The sequence below is a fragment of the Mytilus californianus genome, unplaced genomic scaffold (genome assembly GCF_021869535.1).
Source record: "Mytilus californianus isolate M0D057914Y unplaced genomic scaffold, xbMytCali1.0.p SCAF_9, whole genome shotgun sequence".
Taxonomy (NCBI): Eukaryota; Metazoa; Mollusca; class Bivalvia; order Mytilida; family Mytilidae; genus Mytilus; species Mytilus californianus.
In genome coordinates, this window is record NW_026262745.1 from 90,213,884 (window position 1) to 90,236,322 (window position 22,439).

At 31.0% G+C, this 22,439-nt stretch overlaps 1 protein-coding gene and 1 long non-coding RNA gene across 5 annotated transcripts in view; both read right to left on the minus strand.

Moving 5' to 3' along the window:
- LOC127716007 (transcription intermediary factor 1-alpha-like) overlaps nt 1-22,118 on the minus strand; it is a 371,430-nt gene extending 349,312 nt beyond the window's left edge. For 2 of the 4 annotated variants that reach the window (XM_052222117.1, XM_052222115.1), the window contains exons 1-2: nt 21,090-21,977; nt 17,907-17,952 (exon numbers count right to left, since the gene is read on the minus strand). In XM_052222117.1, the coding sequence (XP_052078077.1) occupies nt 17,907-17,952; nt 21,090-21,856 (813 nt within the window). In that variant the 5' untranslated portion in view covers nt 21,857-21,977. Of the gene's footprint in view, nt 1-12,351; nt 12,377-13,717; nt 13,766-17,906; nt 17,953-21,089 lie in introns of those variants that run through there. The other 2 variants (XM_052222116.1, XM_052222113.1) reach the window with 2 other exon arrangements.
- LOC127716032 (uncharacterized) lies at nt 767-7,377 on the minus strand. Its single transcript, XR_007988712.1, has 2 exons — nt 1,675-7,377; nt 767-1,120 (listed from the first exon to the last, which is right to left on the minus strand). It is a non-coding gene; the product is annotated as an uncharacterized LOC127716032 (long non-coding RNA).
- Nucleotides 22,119-22,439: the final 321 nt, after the last annotated feature.

Sequence of the window (22,439 nt, forward strand, 5' to 3'; positions counted from 1 at the left end):
GCAAGTACTAGATGATTTTTCACATATAAATTGATATAATTGAAGAAAAAAAAATTAGGTAAACACAATATTGTATTTGTGTTTATTCGGATGTCTTGAATTTACAGCTTCGTGTGATGTTATACGTTTTTGTGATATATATATGGGAAGAAAATAAAAACGGAATCCCAATTTAGAGAACCATGTGCACGTTACACAAATAACTTAAAGTTTGCAGACAAGGTTTCTGTTTGATGTATACCAAAATTCTTATAAAAATTACAAAAGCAGGATATAAAGAAGCCATTGAAGTTAAACTCAAAAGAAGAGTAAACGGAAGGAAAAACATATATGAAAAAAACAAATCAGTCATAAAACTCATGACAGAACAACAACAATTCATATGAACTCATGTTCTCTCTTTAATGGACACAATAGTATGCAATCGTCCGTACTTTATTAGCGATATGAACGATAACCTGTTTTGATGAGGTATTGTATATAAATCATATATACATATATCAAACAAATGTGTATGTAGTATGTACTGTCCAGCCGATGATTTAATATCAACTGTTGATTGAATCTGAAATGAGTATACTATAGCTATAACATGTATATTGTCTAAAAAAGACATTGTAAACTTTATCAACATTTGAAGAAAAAAAAATGTTCAAACTTTTGTAGAAAGGTGGGGCCGATCGACAAGTTTTTTTTTTTTTTAGCCACAATGAATGAGTAAAGATAAAGTCGGCGAAATTACTTTAATTGATCAAAAAAAAAACCACCAGATTGTATATGTTTATTCACAATATAACATGTTGAAATAAGCTTAATGTATTCTTCGAAAAAGATCTAACCTCTAGGGACATCTTACAACAAATGAAGGTTTTGAAAATAATAAATGCACTACATAAGAACATTCTGACTTTAAAAAGACTTCAAAGTGTACTGTTAATCAAAATGATCGAGTGTAGATATTTCCCGAAAAGTTAACTCAAGTGTTTTGAAATCAGAGTTGTCTTTTTTTAGTATTCCACTGTTTTCTAGCTAAAACAAAAACTTTAAAATGTTATCGTTGAAATAAATTACATCTTATTTCAGTAGCTCCTCCTCTTTGTAATCGAACCATATTCTACTCCTGTAAGAAATGTTACACTTAATTCTTAAGTACTAAGGTGAAGAATATAAAAAAAGAGTTAAAGTGAACTAAACATTGATAATGTTGTTAAAGATTGAAAATCATAAAAATCATTACAAAGATGTGTGGTTTTTTTTTTGTGTCAAATATTATTGACAATAATTAGCTGTCTCTGTGATGACTGTGTTCGTTTCTTAAAGGAAAAATCAGTTAATGCAAATTAAAGGTAAAGTAAACTATTTTCTTAAACCATACGTGATCATCATCCCCAGATTCGAACTTGTCTCGGTGAATAACAAAGATATGATGGATTGCAAGCCATGGTTGTACTTCGACACCGCGATGATCAAGACAGTTAATAAAACAAAACAACTGTGATTTAATTGAAATATACGCAAATCATTACATTGTACAGTAACACTATTGTAAGATATTCCGTACAAATAAAAATGGGTTGAACAGCAAACAAAGATTGCAAAAGAAAAGGAAATTTAAACAAAAACAAAGATCAATAAAACAAAAGGTAAAAAGACACAAACATAAAATAAACTTACCCACAGACTTCACAGTCTCTAAAATAAAGCATTACTTAAATGTATAAATATCTCATTCACATCATAATTTTTTTACTGAATATATCAGTATTTAACATTGACTAAAATTATATCGATGCATAGAAACGAGTCCAATATTTTTCAAAAGGGTGCCCATCAATACGGCAACGTAATGAGATGAACTTTAAAAAAGACCGATCACCCTGACCGCACCTCCCTCTAAAACAACTATGGTAACGTTAAGAATGGAAATGGGGAATATGCCAAAGAGACAACAACCCGACCAAAGAGCAGAAAACAGCCGAAGGCCACCAATCGGTCTTCAACGCAGCGAGAAAATCCCCCAACCGGAAGCGGGCCCCAGCTGCCCCCCTAAAAAAAATGTGTACTAGTTCAGTGAAAATGGACGCCATACTAAATTCCAAAACATATAAATGAACTAAAAATGTGGTACATGTCATGATTCAAATTTCATGTTGTAAGCAAAGACTTGCCATTGCTAATAAGTATATTTTGAGAATGAATCTTCAGATCTCTCGGGTTGTACATGAAACCCTAATTCCATAGATGCCTCTTTCATTAGATAACGTATTACACACAAAAAGAAAGAAACTAGTTGAAAATATGGCATACATGGCACTGTGCATTCAGTCATACTAATGACGGTCCTGACTTTATTAAACTTGCATGGGAATGCACATGAGATGTTGAAATCAATTAGAACTATAATTTATCATTGAAATAATTAGCATGATTAGGGAAAATATAATTTATGGTTTTTAATCAGATTGTCATCATACAATCCTTTCAATTCATCAGCTTTTGTGTACATCACTTTGTTTTTCATTTATTCTACTGAAATGAAAATTTGTTAAAAAAATAATGATTGTTGTTATGCTGATTAATTATCAAAATGTGTGTCTGAAATTTGTCAGTTTCATACATGTTTCTTTGTATAGATATAATTTTCTATTTTGACAGGCATCACAGAAAACAATATAGATAAATAATAAAAGTAATTACTGTAACTTCTATTGCAGAATGATTTACACTACACATTGAAATTGCATTTATAATGCCTAAAGACGATTAGTTTTCATAATATCAAACAAGAGGTCAGCACTAAAGTAAAACGATCATGTATTTAATCATGATCAGCGTTTCCAATTCTCCGAAATCAAATCAGAGTGTTTCTGTTTCATTTTCAAGATTGTGTTGTTAAATTTTGTCTATAATGTCATGACCATACCAAAGTGTATTGGTAATATGGTCAGATTTCGATAATTGTCGGAATTAAGAATTCACTGTTCAATTGAAATAAATGGCAAACTAATGCTGACTTTGACTTTGACTTTGTGTATGTCATCTGTTTAATATTAGTCTTTGCTATATTGTATAGAAAATACATCGTAAATGTTGATAGTTCTACAAAGTAAAACTTACAACAAGTTTCCTTTTTCATACAGGATAATATCCCTGGAAGATACAACTTAAACATGATCAGGATTGTGATGGAATAAACTTACATTCTATTCTTTGAAATATATTGTTTTTCGAATAACATGTTCTTTTCAACTATTTTGATCTGAGCGTCACTGATGAGTCTTATGTAGACGAAACGCGCGTTAGGCGTATACAAATTATAAGCCTGGTACCTTTGATAACTATTGTATATGTATGCCTTTATATATGTGGTACTGTGAGCACGGCTTATGATTTTACTGTTTAGAAATGATTTTGTTTAAAAAAATAAACTGTTTCAAATTAGTTGTTTGAATGATTAAAACGTTTGAGTTTGTATGTTAAATCAAGGATCTCTAATGTACCTGTCCAGTTTTGAAAAAAATTGGCCTAAAATATTGCTGATTTGCACGTGGTCATCTAGTAAGAAATGGAACGTTTTATTTGAAGATTTTCATTTATTTTCTGAACAGAAAATGCAGTAAGAGAATATTTGTATTTCAATGATTCAGACATGAATAAAGAATGTATTTTTCAAGAGTTTGAGTATAATTATCACACAAAAATTATGTTAAACATCAACATACAATCTTCTTCAATAAATGGAAGCGTAAACCATATGTATTGGTTAGCGTAAAATCTTAAAAGGCACCAAAAGCACCATATACATTGTGACCAAAAACTAAAAGCTTCTTTATCAAATACATAAGATAATAACGACATATGCATGCGCTGAATTTCATCGTAAATAAAACACAATATAACAGATAACATTGGCTTCCATTTAAATATAGCATTTAAGTATAATTTTCTTTTTTACTTCAAATATTTCATCAACACTTCTCCATAAAAAAGGATAAATAAAAACAGTTATCCAAGATACGTCTCGTCTTTATGTTAAAAAAAAATATAAAACAAACTCGAACTCAAATGGAATGTTGGTAATATAATGCAAATGTTGCAATTGAAATGGCAAAATGTTAACATGTAAAACTATGCATTCAAAGTCAATGAACCATGACTGAAGGTGCAGTGTCAAATTACCTCAACCGAAATAAAAACTACACATGTTGACAACACTGAATATTAAATACCATTGACTTAATCGGTTCATTTTAAATTAACCGAAACACAAATTAAGATATGTAAAATATGCAAAAATTTCAAAGTCAATGAACCATAAAGATGAGCGGGACATAACATTTCCATTGACATGGGACTTGTCACTGATATTGACTCAATATAGTGAAGATCTTTTACTGACCTAATCATAAACTTTAACATGTAAATTATGCATAAGATTCACATGCAATGCATCATAAATGAGGTTGAGGGACCAAGTAATTGTCATTGAAATAAGATAAGCCAACGTTTACACATCCTCATGCTAGGACATTTCACTAGTGGTTCCTATTGAACTGACATAACAACATACACATATAAACTAAGTTTTAACTTCAATATACCATAGCCGAGAAGGCTAGGACCAATTGTGTTCTGGGAATTGATATTTGCTAATGCTAGTTCAACAACATAACAAATATCATTGACCTATCACAAGTACTTTCCTTAGAACTCTCCTAATAAAAACTAGCATATTGATGATGTTTCCACCAGGTCTGGGAACAGCACGCCTTTGTCTCGCTTTTTCGAATTAATCGAGGCGAGACAAAATCACCATAATTCCTCTTTCAGTATTTCCTATAATACACACACACACACACACTATATTCACGCGTTTTAATCCGTACATCATGACCCACTTTTACCATGCAGCAACTTTTTAATACGTAATAAAAGTTACGTTAATTAATCTTCCGTATTTGAGATTCTTAGTATATTTACTTCAATGTTATACGAAATGTTGATTGTTCAATTAATGTATGTGTAACAATATGACATTTTGAATATAATTTCGAAAGGGATGAGCTGGAATATAATATTTTCGTTCAGCATAGAATGAACTTTCAATTACCAAAATGATTAAATAAACAAACTATTTCTATATTCATTGTAGTTATTACAAAAATCACTTACTTACGTCGATCTAAACCATGAGTTGTGATCTATTTCACACTTAGTGAATCATTTTATTCAATAATCATTTTGGATGAGTGCTCTCCCCCGTTCAATAAACTTCAGACTCGAAATTGATCAAGATACTTAAAAACAATTATTGTTTTTCTATATGATTATACGCATTCATATTGTATAGCTGAAAGATCGATGCGATAAAAAATACGTATTGTATTGATTGGAGTTTCCTTTAAGACATTATTACTGACCATCAGATCACAAAAAAACGTATCAAACCTTCTCGACATATATACAATTTAACTTTGGAATTTACATAACAATAACCAATCATTTTGTTTTATGCGAATATTCAAATGCATTATTATTATTTTTAAATGTATTTATTTAGTTTTATAAAACTGGATCCACATACAACAATCTAATAGTAATAAAAATGAACAAACACATGAACTTTGTTTTGTACTTGCAAAGTGATAAAACTTTAAACAAGTTTCTACACTTCTTCCACTCTTTAGATTTAAATCAAATTAAAGGTAAATATTTGTTTAATGTAGGTTCGAAGTTCTTCAAAGTGGAGACTGTGAAAACAAAAATCGTAAAACACAGTAGATGTCACTCAAACTTATCATGCAAAATAAGTAAACTGTAGTAATAATATCAAGTCATATGCCTTTTCTTCTTTATTCCTGTAGAATAGTTTTACCTAGAAGTGTTTATTATAAAAAAATATATTTTTAAAGCATTGGTCTGTTCATCAACGTATATAAATATCAATATAAAGTTGATCTTGCTCATATGGGTCTAGGTTTCGGAAAATGTTTGATAGTTAAGAGGTGTTTACCGACGGTCGTTAGACGCCCTCTTCTCACTATTGTTAGTGATATTAAGAAAAAAAAACTGTTATACATATATTAAGTTTAAACCTGTAATCAGGGATTTTACAAAAACCCTAGAAATATGTCCAGTGATTTTATAAAATCACTAGCAATTTCAGGTATATTAAAAAAATCACTGACATTAAAAGTGATTTTGCAAAATCACTAAACATTCCAGGGATTTTACAAAATCAATGATTTTACAAATTCACTGTTACATGTATGAAACAATGGCGAGGTACAATTCTTTGCATAGAAAATTATAGAAAATTATAAATCGGTAGCATTTATGTATGCACTACTATTTCATTAATTCAATAAAATGTGTCATTTTTTCTTCCTCCAGATATGTCTATAGGTTGCATTTCTGTAAATATAGACAATGCAATTTCCCAAAAGAACTCCTGTTACGGCTAAAACTGTACCTCTTTTACTATGAAGTTTCGTTGAAAATATATCCTAGAATGGAAAGCTCATATACACATCTATTTTCTTTAAAGGTAAAAAAAATGGGATGTGCAGCATATTTCCAACATTTATACGCCCCGAAAATCTAAGATTTTAAACTTATACTAAAATTCTGTACTACCCCTCCCTTCACTTTGCATCTTCTTCAGATTTCAAGGCGGCCACTATTAATGTTATTCATCACGGTAACATTCCAAAGTTATGTCTTTATGCCGAAACATAGAGATTATATCTGGGAACCAGAACGCAAACAAACAAACATGTTTTTTTCACAACAATTGTTATTTAACAGAATCATAGAATAAAAGAAATCACTGCAAATGCTCTATCCTTCATTTTCTTTTACAGTATATTTTTACCCCCACTCCTGTTTCAATTTAATAAGAATTTAAAAACAAGACTTAAATTAATACCAGCTTACCCTATGTACATGTTTTCTGACATGAAATGCCTAGAACATGTATGAAACTATTTGATAACATATTGAAAGCATTTCAGAATACTATAAATGAAAAATTTAGTAGTTAATTATTACAGCATTCAAGATTATATGAAGAATACAATCCTGCCTCTGTCTCCAGTCCACATCTTACTGTATGCCTATTTATCTTTAAAAGTTCACAATTTATGCCTGAAATGGTCAACGGAGAGTTCTTTTCACACAAATATTATCTCTTACTTTGTTTCTAACATAATTTGGTTAATAAGAGGCAATAAGCGTTTAAACAAAGTCATATTTGCATAAATTGTATGTATGAAGATACCAGTCTGATATATTAATTCACCAAATGTTTAATAGAACTGACTACTTGAATCTGGTTTTTGCATAAATTCATAGTACATTTATTGTTTTCTATTACAGGCTAAATTATCCGTTTCATAACCGGGGGGGTTATTTTGCAATATAAAACTGCTTTTCTGAGAATATGGAACATTTAATATATTTTTAGGATAGAGCAAACTATTGTTAGCTTTATCAAGAATCTATGAGTTTCAATGACTGTGAAGAGTAAATATTGTTTTACAATTTGAATTACAAATGAGCATATATAATGAATTTGCTTTGCATAAAGGGCTTTATGTAAACTATGCATATTGTAAACTATGAATTTATGCTGAGTCATCATAGTAAAGGCCAAGGATTTCTCAATCTTCATGAAATATTTATAAAACTTTATATTTGAGTTGATTTCATTAAGACTGTGAAGATAAACCAGATATAAATGATATAGTGGAATTTCTACATGTTCTCTTTTTTCACAACACATAGATTGCATTTCTGTAAAAATAGAAAATACAAAAATAATGCAATTTCCCATAGAAACTACTTTTTTCGGCTAAAACTGTACCATTTTTACTAAGACGTTTCGTAAAAAAATATATCAAAGAATGGAAAGCTCACATGCACTACTGATTTTTTCAAAGGTCATAATATAGGGCTGTGCAGCATATTTTCACCCTGTATATGCCCCGAATTTATAAGATTTTAAACATATACTAAAATTCTGTACTAACCCTCCCTTCACTTTGGGTCTTCCTCCGAATACAAGACGATCGCTATTCATGTTTATTTATACTGGTAACATTCCTAAGTTATGTCTCAATTAGGTGAAACATAGAGATCATATCTGGGAACCAGAACGTAAACAAAACAAAATTTCTATGAATAATATATATTTCCCCCAAAGAGGTGTGGTTTGTGAAATAGCTGTCTATACAAAGTGCAACATATACACCTTTCTTGAATGGGCATTTAGATAATTATGAAATGAATACAACAAATACATATTGCTATAACATGTCTCTGTTAGTGTGCTATATTCAATGATTTTAAAGTGTGGGTTTTCATTTGACACCTGATAAAATCCCCTACTAGTAATTACTAAGTACGAATGGAAAATATTTTGGTGTTAGAATATATGTGTTTGAAATGCATTGAACGTTAAATAATTTAAAGAGTTTAAAGGATTGCGATACTTACCCAATATAATCACTGAAATAGAAAACACATCATGTATAATGAAAAATATCAGTTTGTTATAGCTATACTAGTACAAGTACATGTACTGTAAAATATTTACAAGTGATAAAATGTTGATATTGATTTGAATTAAGAGTAAATAATGTTCGGTTTGGTATAAATCTATAAAGTTATACACAAATAGATGCAAAAATATACTGGTAACACTTAAAAGTGCAAAGTTCGAAATGTGCCTGACAATAAAGCAATACAGTATTCACGTGAATGAGACAGCCAATTAGAATACGGTTATACACAGAAAAGGTATTAACATCAGCTGTGTGGATTGTAAAACACTGAACTACATATATCATTTTATTCTGGTGTCACCTAAGTTGAACAACATGTCGTTTTACATAATATTGCGTTTTACATTTGTCGAGGAAACATGAATTAGAGTTACATTATAACGGTATCAAGAGCAGCACAGCTGACAGGTTAACATCATAGAGAATGTCACAATGTCACTCTGTTAATCACGATAAGAACATCTTTTTAGTAGTATTTACTTAAACATAACATAAAATATAACAATCATGTTTAATGTGATATATAGTTAGTTTGGTATGGAAAGAAATTTCATGTTCAATATATAAATTCAATAGAAAGTAGCGTTAACTTGAAAGAGACGACAACTGTCAATATATATTATTAAAGAAGAGAAGATATGAAGAAGAATAAACAAATAAGTATAGGAATGATAGCCACTAAAAATCACGTACAAAAAAACGAAAGTCAATGTCAAACAGAAAACTGCTTTTTGAGAAAAATGAACACCAACAAAAACCTAGGTGAGCATGGCAAAGAAAGGCTTTCCTATTGACACTCCCTTTGTTACTTCAGCTGAAAACGTTCATAAGCCAAATACAGTATAACGTGTATTAATCAAACGGATGTGGCACTATGAAAAAAGGCCAGTTTAGAGAGTGGGTTTGTTTATTCAGGTTTTCATATCGACAGGAAGTTATTTACTTGTGACGTCAGATATTTTACATGAAAATTTCCGGTCTCGTTGTTAATTGCAAATTAATAAAAAAAATAAATACAGTAATAATGTATTTCTCAAAAGGTATGATTTGTGTGAAGAAAATAGTGTAACATGCACATTTAGATTGTGTTCTGAGTCACTGTATTCGTTTGCTTTAGAAATTTCAGAAGTTGTGTGTCCATCGAATCACAAGAAAAATAACATTTAAAATTTTTTTTTTTTTACATATTCTCTTTAGTCAAATCGCCATAGTTTGGTAGCATCAGTCTTCATCTCGTCAGTTTTTGTTTCACTTTGAAATTCATTGTTTTCATTTGCATCAGAATATTGCTTTGTTTTAATTGAAGAACGAGATTTTCTACGTTGGTAAAGCCGATTAAAAAGCAAGAATTTTATCAAACGAAATTTCATTATAATCTTAACAATGAAACATACATATAAATTCGACAATGCAAAATCGTCATTCTGGTCTTCTTTATTATTACGGTCATCGGTTTCAGGTTTCAAAACAGGGAACCCAGCATTTCGAAAATTCAATGTAAATTTCTTACCCCGCCATTTGAGAAATGTACCAATGTTACAACGTAAGTTCTATCAAAGATACAGTTGGCGTTTCTTTTAGTTTATTTTAATCAAAACGTAAATGTGTTTCTTCATAAAGAGCTCACTACTGTAAATTCAAGGTTTAACACATTGCATATTGATTATCCCCAAAAACCATCTTGTATAAACAATTATGTTGTGATTGCATATCGATCAATACTGTTATCATGTTCAATACATTAAATAAAGCGGTCCTGCCATTGATGAACGTATTTAAGAGTATTGAGACTGCATAATTAGACCGAAATTCGGAATACACAGAATCCGGTTTACAGAGGGTATTTTTACAAAGACTAAGAAAGGAAAAAACAGGTTACTTCAATTTTTGGTCAGAATAGACATTAAATCAATTTATTTAGGGTCCTGTTTACCCAGGTTTGACTGTAATGTACGCTGTTTATTAACGTTGGTAGTACATTTCCAAGAAAATAAAAATAAACGTATATTCTAGTCAACAATAATACAAAATATGGTGTAATCGCATCTTCCAAAATCAAAATCAAAATTCTAAACATGTCTGTACCAAATAACGTTTTCTGTAACATAAACTGGTTAACCATCGTGTATATCTGCTATATAACAATGTCTTAGAAAAAACAAAAAAAAACAAAAACAAAAATATTAGTTTAGAAAGACAAAACATATCAATACGAACCAGAATGTTTGTACACAAGTGTTATAGCTTCAACAAAATTAATCAGAACGTAACCGTATTAACAGTTCTAAAACCTCAACATCAATGAAGTATGTTCTGTTTATACATAGTTATATCTTTCTACTTGTTATATGACTTTTTTGTATCAGATTCAATAACACGAATTATAATTTTTATATTACAAAAACAAAATCCTGGTTTCTTGGCTTAAAGTATCGAAGAAAAAGACAGGATGTGTCAAGGTGGCCTATACTAACTTGTGAAATGCAAATCAAAAGACAAATAAAAACGATGATTTGTAGCCATTGCATCTCAATGATGCTAAATATTCATGTGGAAACCAACTTTGCGAGCAGATAATATATACAGTCAGGCTCCTGTTTTTCAGTGGTTGTCGTTCGTTTGTGTGGTTCATACGTGTTTTTCGTTTCTCGTTTTTTTTTTATAGATTAGACCGTTGGTTTTCCTGTTTGAATTGTTTTACACTAGTTTTTTAGGTTCCTGTATAGCTTGCTGTTCGGTGTTAGCCAAGGCTCCGCCCTGAAGGCCGTACTTTGACTTATAATTGTAAACTTTTTATACCTTGTGACTTGTATGGAAAGTTGTCTCATTGACACTCATACCACATCTTCGTTTACATATCCCTCTAGATTAACCATTTCAATATTAAAAAGTGTTTTATTGGGAAGAGGTTTACTTTTTGTTATCTATTTAGTACGACTTCACAATATCTTAAACTCACTTATCCGAGAAAGTTATATAAAAATACAGAAGTTGTATTTGGAATTGGAGATTTTTAAGTAAATTCTATGATTTTAATGAATTGATAGGTTTGAAATATTATCTTATGAACGTAACATGAATGTATACTTACAGTACAGGTACTTTTCTATTAAACAAAATGCAAAAAAAAATGACTTAACTACAATGATAATACTTTTAACAGTAATTACTTATAAGTTGGTTATGTTATTTCTTATTTGATATTTAATCCACTATACTTTTCTCAAATAAACTTGAAACTGTAACATTACGCTGGTTCGCTGGTTGATCATTAATTCATATTTTGATAAAAAAAAATGTGTATAAGTTTTTCCCCAACAAAATCATCTTTCCTTAAATCATAAAATAGTCAACAGATATTCGTCAGTAAGACCAGATACATATTTGTATTCATTTTCAGATTTGTCATATGTTATCTTACCCAAAAAGAAAGCACGTCTAATTAAATTGCAATTTCAATTCACACCTGTTTTTTTTATATCTTCTTAATCTTAATATGTGTATTTTTCATGATTGAATTTCTGTCTTACTAAATACGGCCTTCATTTGTCCTTAATAAACTGACAGAAAGTAAAATAACCAAATATGTTCATGAACTTTAGGCAAAATAAATGTTTAAATAACTTAATTCGTTATAAGCACAAACATGACAAACAATGAGTGACAAATTTTGAACACACAGTACTTTAAAGGATAAAACACACTAATACAATATTTTGTTATTTATTTTCATGAACACAATTTATGAATGATTGGTGTTAAATAAGAATATGAAGATATATAGTCATACTTACTCAGAAAATGTTTTGCTCCTGAAAATGAATAGGAAAGTATCTTTGGTAAAACTAATGTTATTCGAATTAATTTCTAAACATTAATCGAATTCATTTTCTACATAAGGAAACACTGTTACAAAGGCATGACAGTTGTTTTCCATTCGTTTGATGTGTTTTAGCTTTTGATTTTGACATCTGATAAAGGTTCTTCCGTTTTGAATTTTCATTTGAGTTCGGTATTTTTGCTATATTACTTTTCAATATGTAATGTTGGGTCTGATTTTTCGAATTAATGTCACCATCTATTATCTCGGGTTGAGAAAAAAGTAAAAACACAAAAATACTATATTCCGAGGAAAATTCAAAACGGAAAGTCCCTAATCAAATGGCAAAATCAAAATCTCAAACACATCAAACGAATGAATAACAACTGCCACATTCCGGACTTGGTACAGACATTTTTTTGTAGAAAATGGTGGATTAAACCTGGTTTTATAGCTAGTTAAACCTCTTACTTGTATGACAGTCGCATCAAATTCAAATATATATTGACAACGATGTGTGAACAAAATAAACAAACATAATAGGTAAAAATGTCAAAAATAGGGGTACAGCAGTCAACATTGTGTTATAATCTTAATCACTACAAAACAAACCAATATTTAACAAAGAAGCACAAAAAAGCATATAGACAAAGCACATCAGCAAAAATGATAGACAAGAATACAAAAATTTGCAATAGCACATAACAGAATGACGGCATGTATAAGTACAGAGCCACGTCATATGTATCAAAGAAACACAAAAAGGCATATAGACAACGCCCATTAGCAAACACGAAAGACAAGAATACAAAAATGATCATAGAACAATAACACAACAATAGGATGTATAAGTACAGAGCCACGTCATATGTATCAAAGAAACACAAAAAGGCATATAGACAAAATTAAATGATAGTTTGCATAGGGTTGAATATAATCTTGCAAAATATATCGTTTCCTTTCATATGCAATACATTTGAACAACGCGATTATAAATGAGTTATTTGTCATAATGTTCTTCATTTCTTCTCATTTTCTGGCGTTGTTAGACCGTTCCTTTTCTCTTATCGTTCATAACCTGTGGTGCATGGCTTTTTAAGTTATTTATTCTATATATTCATCTATTGCCATTGGTTCTCACTTCATATTTCGAAACCTTTGTTTTATTTATTTTATGTTGTGCATGTATTTTCTTGTCAGATTATAACCTTGTTTTCTGAAGATCATCATGGCTAACCCTTATTGGTATTTCTCGAAGGGAGTGTTTTAAATATCAAAGTTGGCATATCCAAACATCTTCTCACATTCATTCTAGATAACACTTTATTCTTACCCACAAAACTGGCATTTGTATCTGTACAATGTTTTTCTTCATGGTTTTCTGAAATCAGAGATATGAAAATACAAACTGACGAAAGTGGACATCACGAAAACGATGAGCGTATGTTTAACTATATCTGTTCAAATATCTTGTAAGCAAAATGTCACACAATTTTTTTCACAAAATGTCCATATAATTCATTTTATCTTTAAACTTAAAAAAAAAATCAAAGACAATGCACACATGTTGCAATTAACAACATCGTAATGATAAACAAAATCAGCTGTTGAATCTAATGGTATCTATACAGCGATAATCTATACAGCGATATAAACTTACATTGAAAGAAGGCTGTATACATGTAACTCAAATTCAAAGTTGTTGAGAAAAGCCTCTTTTGTGGAGCAAATATATTGTATGGAATTAAGTTACATTAGGCCCATGCATGAAAAGGTCCACAACTAAATGTTGGCAGGAGGTTATTTCAAACTCCAAAACCAATATACGTTGATGAAATGTTATCTTATCCCTTGTGGGAAGGAGAATATTTTATTATAAGAACTGGTCAAAAGCTAGTTTTATGAAAGTGCATGACTTGTTAATAATCAAGGCAAAATAATGTTTTCTGCCGTTTGGTCGGGTTGCTGTCTCTTTGACACATTCCCCGCTTCCATTCTCAATTTTATTTATCATTCTAAAATTTCCAAGAGACCAATTTTTATAAACATTTTTATGGAATAGCACACTCGCTTAAAGAGTGCCTGAAAGCTATTAGTATGGGTTTAAAGATGAAACGATCTCAAACAATGATACCTTTCAATCTAAGCAATAGCTTTGAATTAAAGAAAAAGTTATGTGGAAAAGTTGTGATCTCATTGTTACATATTTTTCATGTCAGGCCTTATATATTTGACTATACGGTATGGGTTTTTCTCACTGTTGCAGGCCGTACGGTTGCCTATGATTAAAAACATCCACTTCATATGAACTTTGGTGGATAATAGAATCATCGGATTGCATACCACATCTCTTTTTTTTTATTTAAGGTATTGAATGAAAAATATGTTACATTTTCTACAAATAGAAAATGAAAAAAACCAACATATTTCTATCACACGTATTACGGATATTAACTAGGAAAAACTATACACAGTATATACAAAATATACTAAATGAACAAAGTGCTGCTGGTTCCAATACAAAACTATCCATATAGTTTATACTTTATAAGATGAAGATAAGCAATAGTAATATGATTACGTAAATACTGCAAATAAAATAGGTATCATAGAATATCCATTTTTGAGTTGTCATATGGTCTGCATTATACGGTTGACTCAAGAGGGTTTCAATGAAAAAGATATCTTATACACTCTTGGTTAACCATTTTTGTCTCGTCGTTGTTATTATCTCAAAAGTTTTATACGCCTGGATTCTCGATTTGTACATTGGAGCGTTCTTTCTGTTGAAGAGACACTTATTGTCGAAATGTGCATCTGGCCAAGGTTAGTTGGTACTGTTAATGTTTTATATACATTAAAAAGCTATTTGTATGATTGTAATAAAAAAAAATATTTGATATTTGTTTTAATTCTGTAAGGGGAGGTAACCTCTAGTCAAATAAATACCTTTGTTTGGTTCACAAGTCTTATATTTTATTTTGTACAAAAAAGTGAATAATATATAAATAGGGCTACCTTAAGCAATCAGTCGAAGAGAAACAGATGATACCACGAGAAAAAAGAAACAGATGATATCATGAGAAAAAGAAACAGATGATCCTGACTAAAAAAGAAACAGATGATCCTAAATAAAAAAAGCAACAGATAATCCCAAATAAAAAAGGTGCATGTGATACCATGAGAAAAAAGGAACAGATGATCCAACATAAAAAGGGAACAGATAATACCATAAGAAAAAAAAAACCAGATGATCCCAAAATAAAAAAAAAGGAATACATAATACCATTAAAAACAAGGAACACATGATCCAAAATAAAAAAAGGAACAGTTGATACCATGAGAAAAAAGGAACAAATGATCCCAAATAAGAAAGGAACAGATGATACTTTGTGAAAAAAAGAAACAAGGGATTCCAAATAAAAAAGGAATACATAATACAATGAGAAACAAGTAACATATGATCCAAAATAAAAAAGGAACATATGATACCATAGAAAAAAAGGAACAGATGATCCTAAATAAAAAAGGAACAAATATACCTTTTTAAAAAAGAAACAGATGATCCAAAATAAAAAAAGGAGCAGATGATTCCAAAAAAAAAAGGAACAGAGGATCAAAAATAAAAAAGGAACAGACGATCTCGAATAAACAAGGAACAGATGATCAAAAATGAAAAAAAAAGGAACAGATGATCCCGAATAAAAAAGGAACAGCTGATCAAAAATAAATAAGGAACAGATGATTCCAAATAAAAGAGGAATGGATGATACCATGAGAAAAAGAAACAGATAATCCCTATTGAAAGATGAATACATAATACCATGAGAAAGAAGGAACACATGATCCCAAATAAAAAAGGAACAGATGATACCATGAGAAAAAAAGGAACAGATGATCCCAAATAAGAAAAGGAACAGATGATGCCTTGTAAAAAAAAGAAACAGATGATCCAAAATAAAAAAAAAAGGAGATGATATCATGAGAAAAAAGAAACAGATGGTACCATGAGGAAGAAAAGAAACAGGAAAGCGACAGTAAACAAAAATACTACCCCAAAAGCATATTTCTCTGCATCAAAAACTACATCAATTGTTAGTGAGCTCCTCGTTCTGTGCAATGTAAGACTTGCTTGTACTATTAGACTCGAATGAAAGTCCTTGAACAATCGTATAAACTAATATAAATGTATTAAAACATACTGCCCTTGGATGAAGGTGTTAGGGTAGATTCACACTCGAGGGGAAAAAGACGAAGTCGCGGGTGAAAATTGTTTCATAGAGTGTGTTACTCACCGTAACACTTCATCCTAGGGCAGTATGCTTTTTATTATACTGAATGCCTTCTGATTTAAGTGTGCACTATGTTATTAGAAGGACAGTTGTAAACAAAAACAGAATCATGAATTCAAAAGAGTTTACTAATAACAACAAAACGACGGAAATGATCTAGAAATAAGAATCAGTTAAACTCGGCAGTAGCGGATGTCAATTGTTCCGAATCGGGCACAAGCGGGTGTTAATTTCAGGCATTAACACCCGTTGTTAATGTTATCACATGTTGCTATGGATGGGCGCGGCGTATAAAAATATAGTGACAATTAACAAATACCGCGTGTCAAATGATATGAATGGAAAATATAAGAAATTTGCATAAAATAGAATAAAGATTCTTACATTGGTAAAAGTGTATATCGGATTCATCCAATCGAGATAGATAAATGATCGAATGTTAAAGTCCTAGCCTCGGTAATTAATTATTTAACTATCGAGATTGGATACAGCCGATAATCAAGAATCTGTTTCTCTAATTATTATCAAATAAATGTTTCCTTTCTGATAAACGAAAATCTCCTTCGAGTGCCTTTGCACATCCCACACAGTTGTCAATTTCATTAACACCAGTTAACACATTTGCATTCATCTAGTGAGCTGATAAACACACCTAATTATCTTCTGAGATCATCGACAACCACACGTTGATTATCTTTTTGTATACAATGGGTCCGGAAAGGGTTTAAATTGCAACAGAATAAGAGAAATATCTACAAACACCCACTGTTTTATATATCAAATGCAATATCGGTTATTACATTCATATATGTATTGTACTAACCACTTTACCATCACGCTAAACTACAAGACATAAAAATGAAATAATTATAATAATTCTTCTTATTTTTAAATGTTGTATTAAGTGAAGCATCTATACATATCATTGATGTTAGTTACTTCTCAGTTTTTTTTTTTTTTTTTGGGGGGGGGGGGGGGAGGGGTGTGGGGAATGGGGCGGTGGCGGTGGGGGTGGTGCTAGGGGGAGAAATGTTGCTCTTTTTGAACATGACACTTCATCTATGATCTAAACATTGATGTAGCGTTTTCGTCAATTGGACACTAAAGCGTGTTTTTACGTTAAATATGTTGTTTATAAGTTTCATGTGAATATCCCAAAACCAAAACCACACTAAAAAGACTTTTCTTTTTATTAAAGTAGGTTGTATCTTATAAATACAAGGCAAATACCTGGTCTCTTTTTTTTTGAGTCTGATCTACACTGTAAACGATTTCTCTGAAGAAAAAAACAAAACATAGATCAATATATTAATATATACCACTTTGCCTCATAATCTTATCAAGAAATAATTAACACACCTAATTTAATGGGCATTCAAAATGAAAAAGTCAGAATGCGAATATATATGTTCAAACACTTGCAGGTGATGTTTTAGTAACAAAAAAACAAACGTCAATTTGACCTGCTTTGATACCATAACTGCCCTTGAATGTTTACTATATAACATTTTTGTTCGCTATGGAGATTCCGTATATCGTCAAATTATCGGAATTCCAATGTAGTATAATTGTGCACCACTTATTGCGGACCTGTTTCTGTATTGTTATGAGTAACAACTTATGATTCAAATCAGGAAAGACCCATCGAACCAACATCTAATACAATTAAATAACATTTTTAGATATGATAATGACGAATTCAGTATGTACACTAAAGAGACTTATCCTGCTAAACTGAATTAACATAAAGCTAATATTAAACAATGCACGCTATCCTTTCCTAGATCTTGATATCTTTATCTTTAATTAGAAGCTAAATACCAAAATGATTAAAGAGATGATTTTTCATTTCCAATTGTTTATCTTTCATTTTAGATGGAGACGTTCTCTTGTCACCATCGTATGGTGTTTATATATTTCAACTCGTTCGATTAGCCCGTGTGTGTAAAGACGTAAATGATTTTAACGAAAGAAATCTATGTATTAGTGAAAAGTTATAAAACCAGGGTTTTCGTTAACTTGAAATTGATTCACTCATAGGGTTTTTGCATCGGAAATAAACACATTTATTCTAAAAACAGTTGTTGGCATGGTACGGGTTATGTTCCATCCATTTTATGATGACATGATACTAAACCTCTAACGGGAAGAATTGTGCTTGATTATCATATGATGAAAACATAATCTTTCAATCAGTTTAATTGAGGTCTGTATCATTGTCATTTTATTTAGTTTCTTTTGTTACCTATTGTGACATCGGACTCGGACTTCTTTTAAACTGAATTTTATTATACGTATCGCTGTGTGTTTGTTTATTCTACATTAGCTAGAGATATAGGGGGAGTGTTGAGATCTCACAAAACATTATTAACCCAAGTCAGGAGCCTTTGGCCTTTGTTAATCTTGTATGTTTTTTATAATTTTAGTAAGTTTTTGAGTTTATTGTGACGTCTATTTTCACTGAACTACTACACATGTTTGTTTAGGGGCCAGCTGAAGCCCGCCTCTCGCTGAATTGAAGAATCATTGTGGCCTTTGGCTGTATTATGCTTCGGTAGGGTTGTTGACAGATTCTCCATTTCCATTTTCAATTCTATCAAACAAATACTAATCAATACTTATACTGCTCCTCGTACTATAGTTACATAAGTTCATGGAGAACAAATTATGATGTATTTATCTTTAGCAATAATTGAATTTTGCCAAACTTAAAACCAATAGATGCATAACAAAAAAAATTCTAGTCTACTGCGTGTATGTTTCTTTTGCTGTGCTTGTGTGTACCTCAATTGTACCTATACAGAGTATGTATTGTACTGGCGACTGTTAACTTGTTCACCTAAAGTGAACTGTGTACAGTGTTTGCATTCTGTAAGTGGTCCTTTCATAAACCCTGTGCATCGATCGTGTTAACCGTGTTTGTTTTTACCATGTATGTTAGCATACACATTTACCGTGTACTGTGTCAGGTACACATTTTATGTGCCGTTTACACGACTGTTGTACCCCTATTTTGACATTTTTACCTATTATGTCTGTTTGATTTGTACACAAACAGTTGTTAATATAATAGAATTTTATGAGACTGGCATACAGGTGAGAGGTTTAGCTAGCTATTAAACCAGGTAAATCCACCATTTTCTATATAAGAAAATGCCTGTACCAAGTTAGGAATATGACAGTTGTTATCTATTTGTTTGATGAGTTTGAGCTTTTGATTTTGCCATTTTGATTAGGGACTTTCCGTTTTGAAACTTCCTTGGAGTTCGGTATTTTTGTTATTTTACTGTTTACAGAGTTTGCCAGTGTTATGTGGTGGGTTAAAATCCATGTGCACCTTGCATATAGCATGTACAGCTTGTTTATTCTTTGATATGCTCATGTTCATTTTCAAACTTGTGCTTTCAACATGGGAAAATTGATTTGCGTTGCATTGGCGACATTTTCTCGACTTATGAGTTGAATATCCCTTTGATATATTTCGCCACTTTTTCTCGTAAGCGCCGATTAATTTCCGTATGTATTAACCCGTAAATTAAAGGAAATTGTGTGATCACACACATTAAACTTAAATGTAAGAAGAATAAAGTAAGTAAATTAGTTTTTCTGAAACATTGACATCTTGTTTTTGAAATATTTGAATAAGATTATTTTACTGGCTGTCGATTTCCTTATAAAATGAAAAAAAAAAAAACATGATTACACTTTTTTTGTGAGATAGTTTTAGAAATTATTGGGAACAGTATAATTTAGAATTTTTCATCGATGTGCGCTTTTGTTTCTGTTCAAAACGAATCCTAGTGTGTATCTATGTGCATCTGATATATGTGCTTTGCAGTTGCATTTCCGTAAGACTGTATTCAATCTGATTAAAATATTGATCATGTTTCCACGCTAAGCTTAACAAGATTCGACACTGCTACATTTTAAGTTCTTTCGGGTTTTGGTCGAATTGATACACACCGTGCCAAATTTGAAGTCAACTTTTATATTGGCTGTAGCAGTTTTATTAAGAAGAGAAAGCAGGACAAAGTGATGTTAGATTCTTCAAACAAAGCATGGACACAAAATATGTTCAATTATTTAATCAGATTGGTGTGTAGCATGCGTGTAACTACCTGTTTGTGTGTAAATGACTTGTGTTCAAGCTGATTTTATTGTACATGTGTGTTGTGTGTCCCGTTTTAATCATTTAAAATGAAATGCATGTACACATAATGGTTTTGTGACGATAGGAAAAGAATGTCAAATGTAATATAAAGAATATATGCAGTATACTATTTCTGTATTATAACGAACCAGTTTATCTTATAACAACAACCAATCAGTGCTTAAGAAATTAGTCTCAAGTCTGGCAAATAAGTGAAAACAAACTATTGACATGACAAAACTTGTCTACAGTTAATAACTTACCGGAATGATATGTCTCCAAAAAGATTGATAATTTCTCGTTCGGATACATTCTTTTTGTTATATTTTACTGTCGGCATGACTGGTGGTTGCTTTTCACATACACCATCTAACTCGGATTTTAAACGTTTCAACTGTGCCAGAACTTTAGTAGCATCAACAATTGTCTGGCCATCAGTAAAGGCAGTCTGACATTTCTGGAACTTTTCTAAATCCTTTTGAAAATCAGTTCTAATTGAATGTAAGGCCTGCAGGTTTGTTGACCCTTTGTCTTCCAATGATGTTATAAGGGATTGTACTTTTTTATCAACCCACTGCTTCATCTGTTTCCCATCTTCTTTAATGACACGAATAGCTTCTTTTATGTCGCTCTGGTACTTTCTAGTGCCTTGTTCAATTTTATCTAGATTTGTTTTGACGGATTCAATCTTCGAGTCAATGACCCTTTTCACTTCTGCCTTTAATTCCTGTGTCGATTCGTTGATTTCAGACATGTTATGCTTTTTATGTTTTTTGACGCTGCACATTTTGCATATTGGCATGTCACATTCAGTGCAGTAAAATATGAAGTTTTCGTCGTGTTCTTTGCAAAACGGTTTTTCTTCCGGATTAATATTTGACCCACTAAGAAAGGTATGATTTCTACACATTTTTGACCTTAAATGTAAAGTTTTACAATTTTCACACATCCATTGATCGCATTGTTTACAATAGTTACGCCCTGGTCCACTCATACAGATGTCGCAGGACTTCGAAGCGGATTGTGCCATTTTGGTTGTTTTTCTTTAAGTCACCTTGACACAGGTTGAGTCATATTAATAATCGACATCGAACATGTAAAAGAGGAAGTTACGGAAATTGCTAACATATCTCGATTTTTCAAACTTTTAAGGCACATGATTACAAGGACATGTATCGATGAAAATGTTTATGTTTAACTTAAATCGGATTCAAAATACAAAATGTGAAAGCAAGTTTGTAACGTGTTTGTTTACTTTTAAATGTGTACTATCTATAAATATTTAAATGTCAATACAGAAGTTCGACGTACACAGTATATCACCTACATGTATATCAATATTCAGTTAAAGCAGGTACAATATTTAAATGTCCTTACCTGAGTTCCGAAGTACACTGTATCTCATTATAAATAATATCCAATTCAAGGTGATAACATATTGGCTTAGAGTGATAACTAAGACACAAATATCACCAATTCTGCAAAACTGCAAGTTAGATGTTATCCTTTTTCCAGTAAAAATATTTGTATATGTGCCGAACTTAGCTATACATATACGTTTAACAGTACGAATTCTCATTTGTTGATTTTCGTATACAAGTGAGTTATTCTAA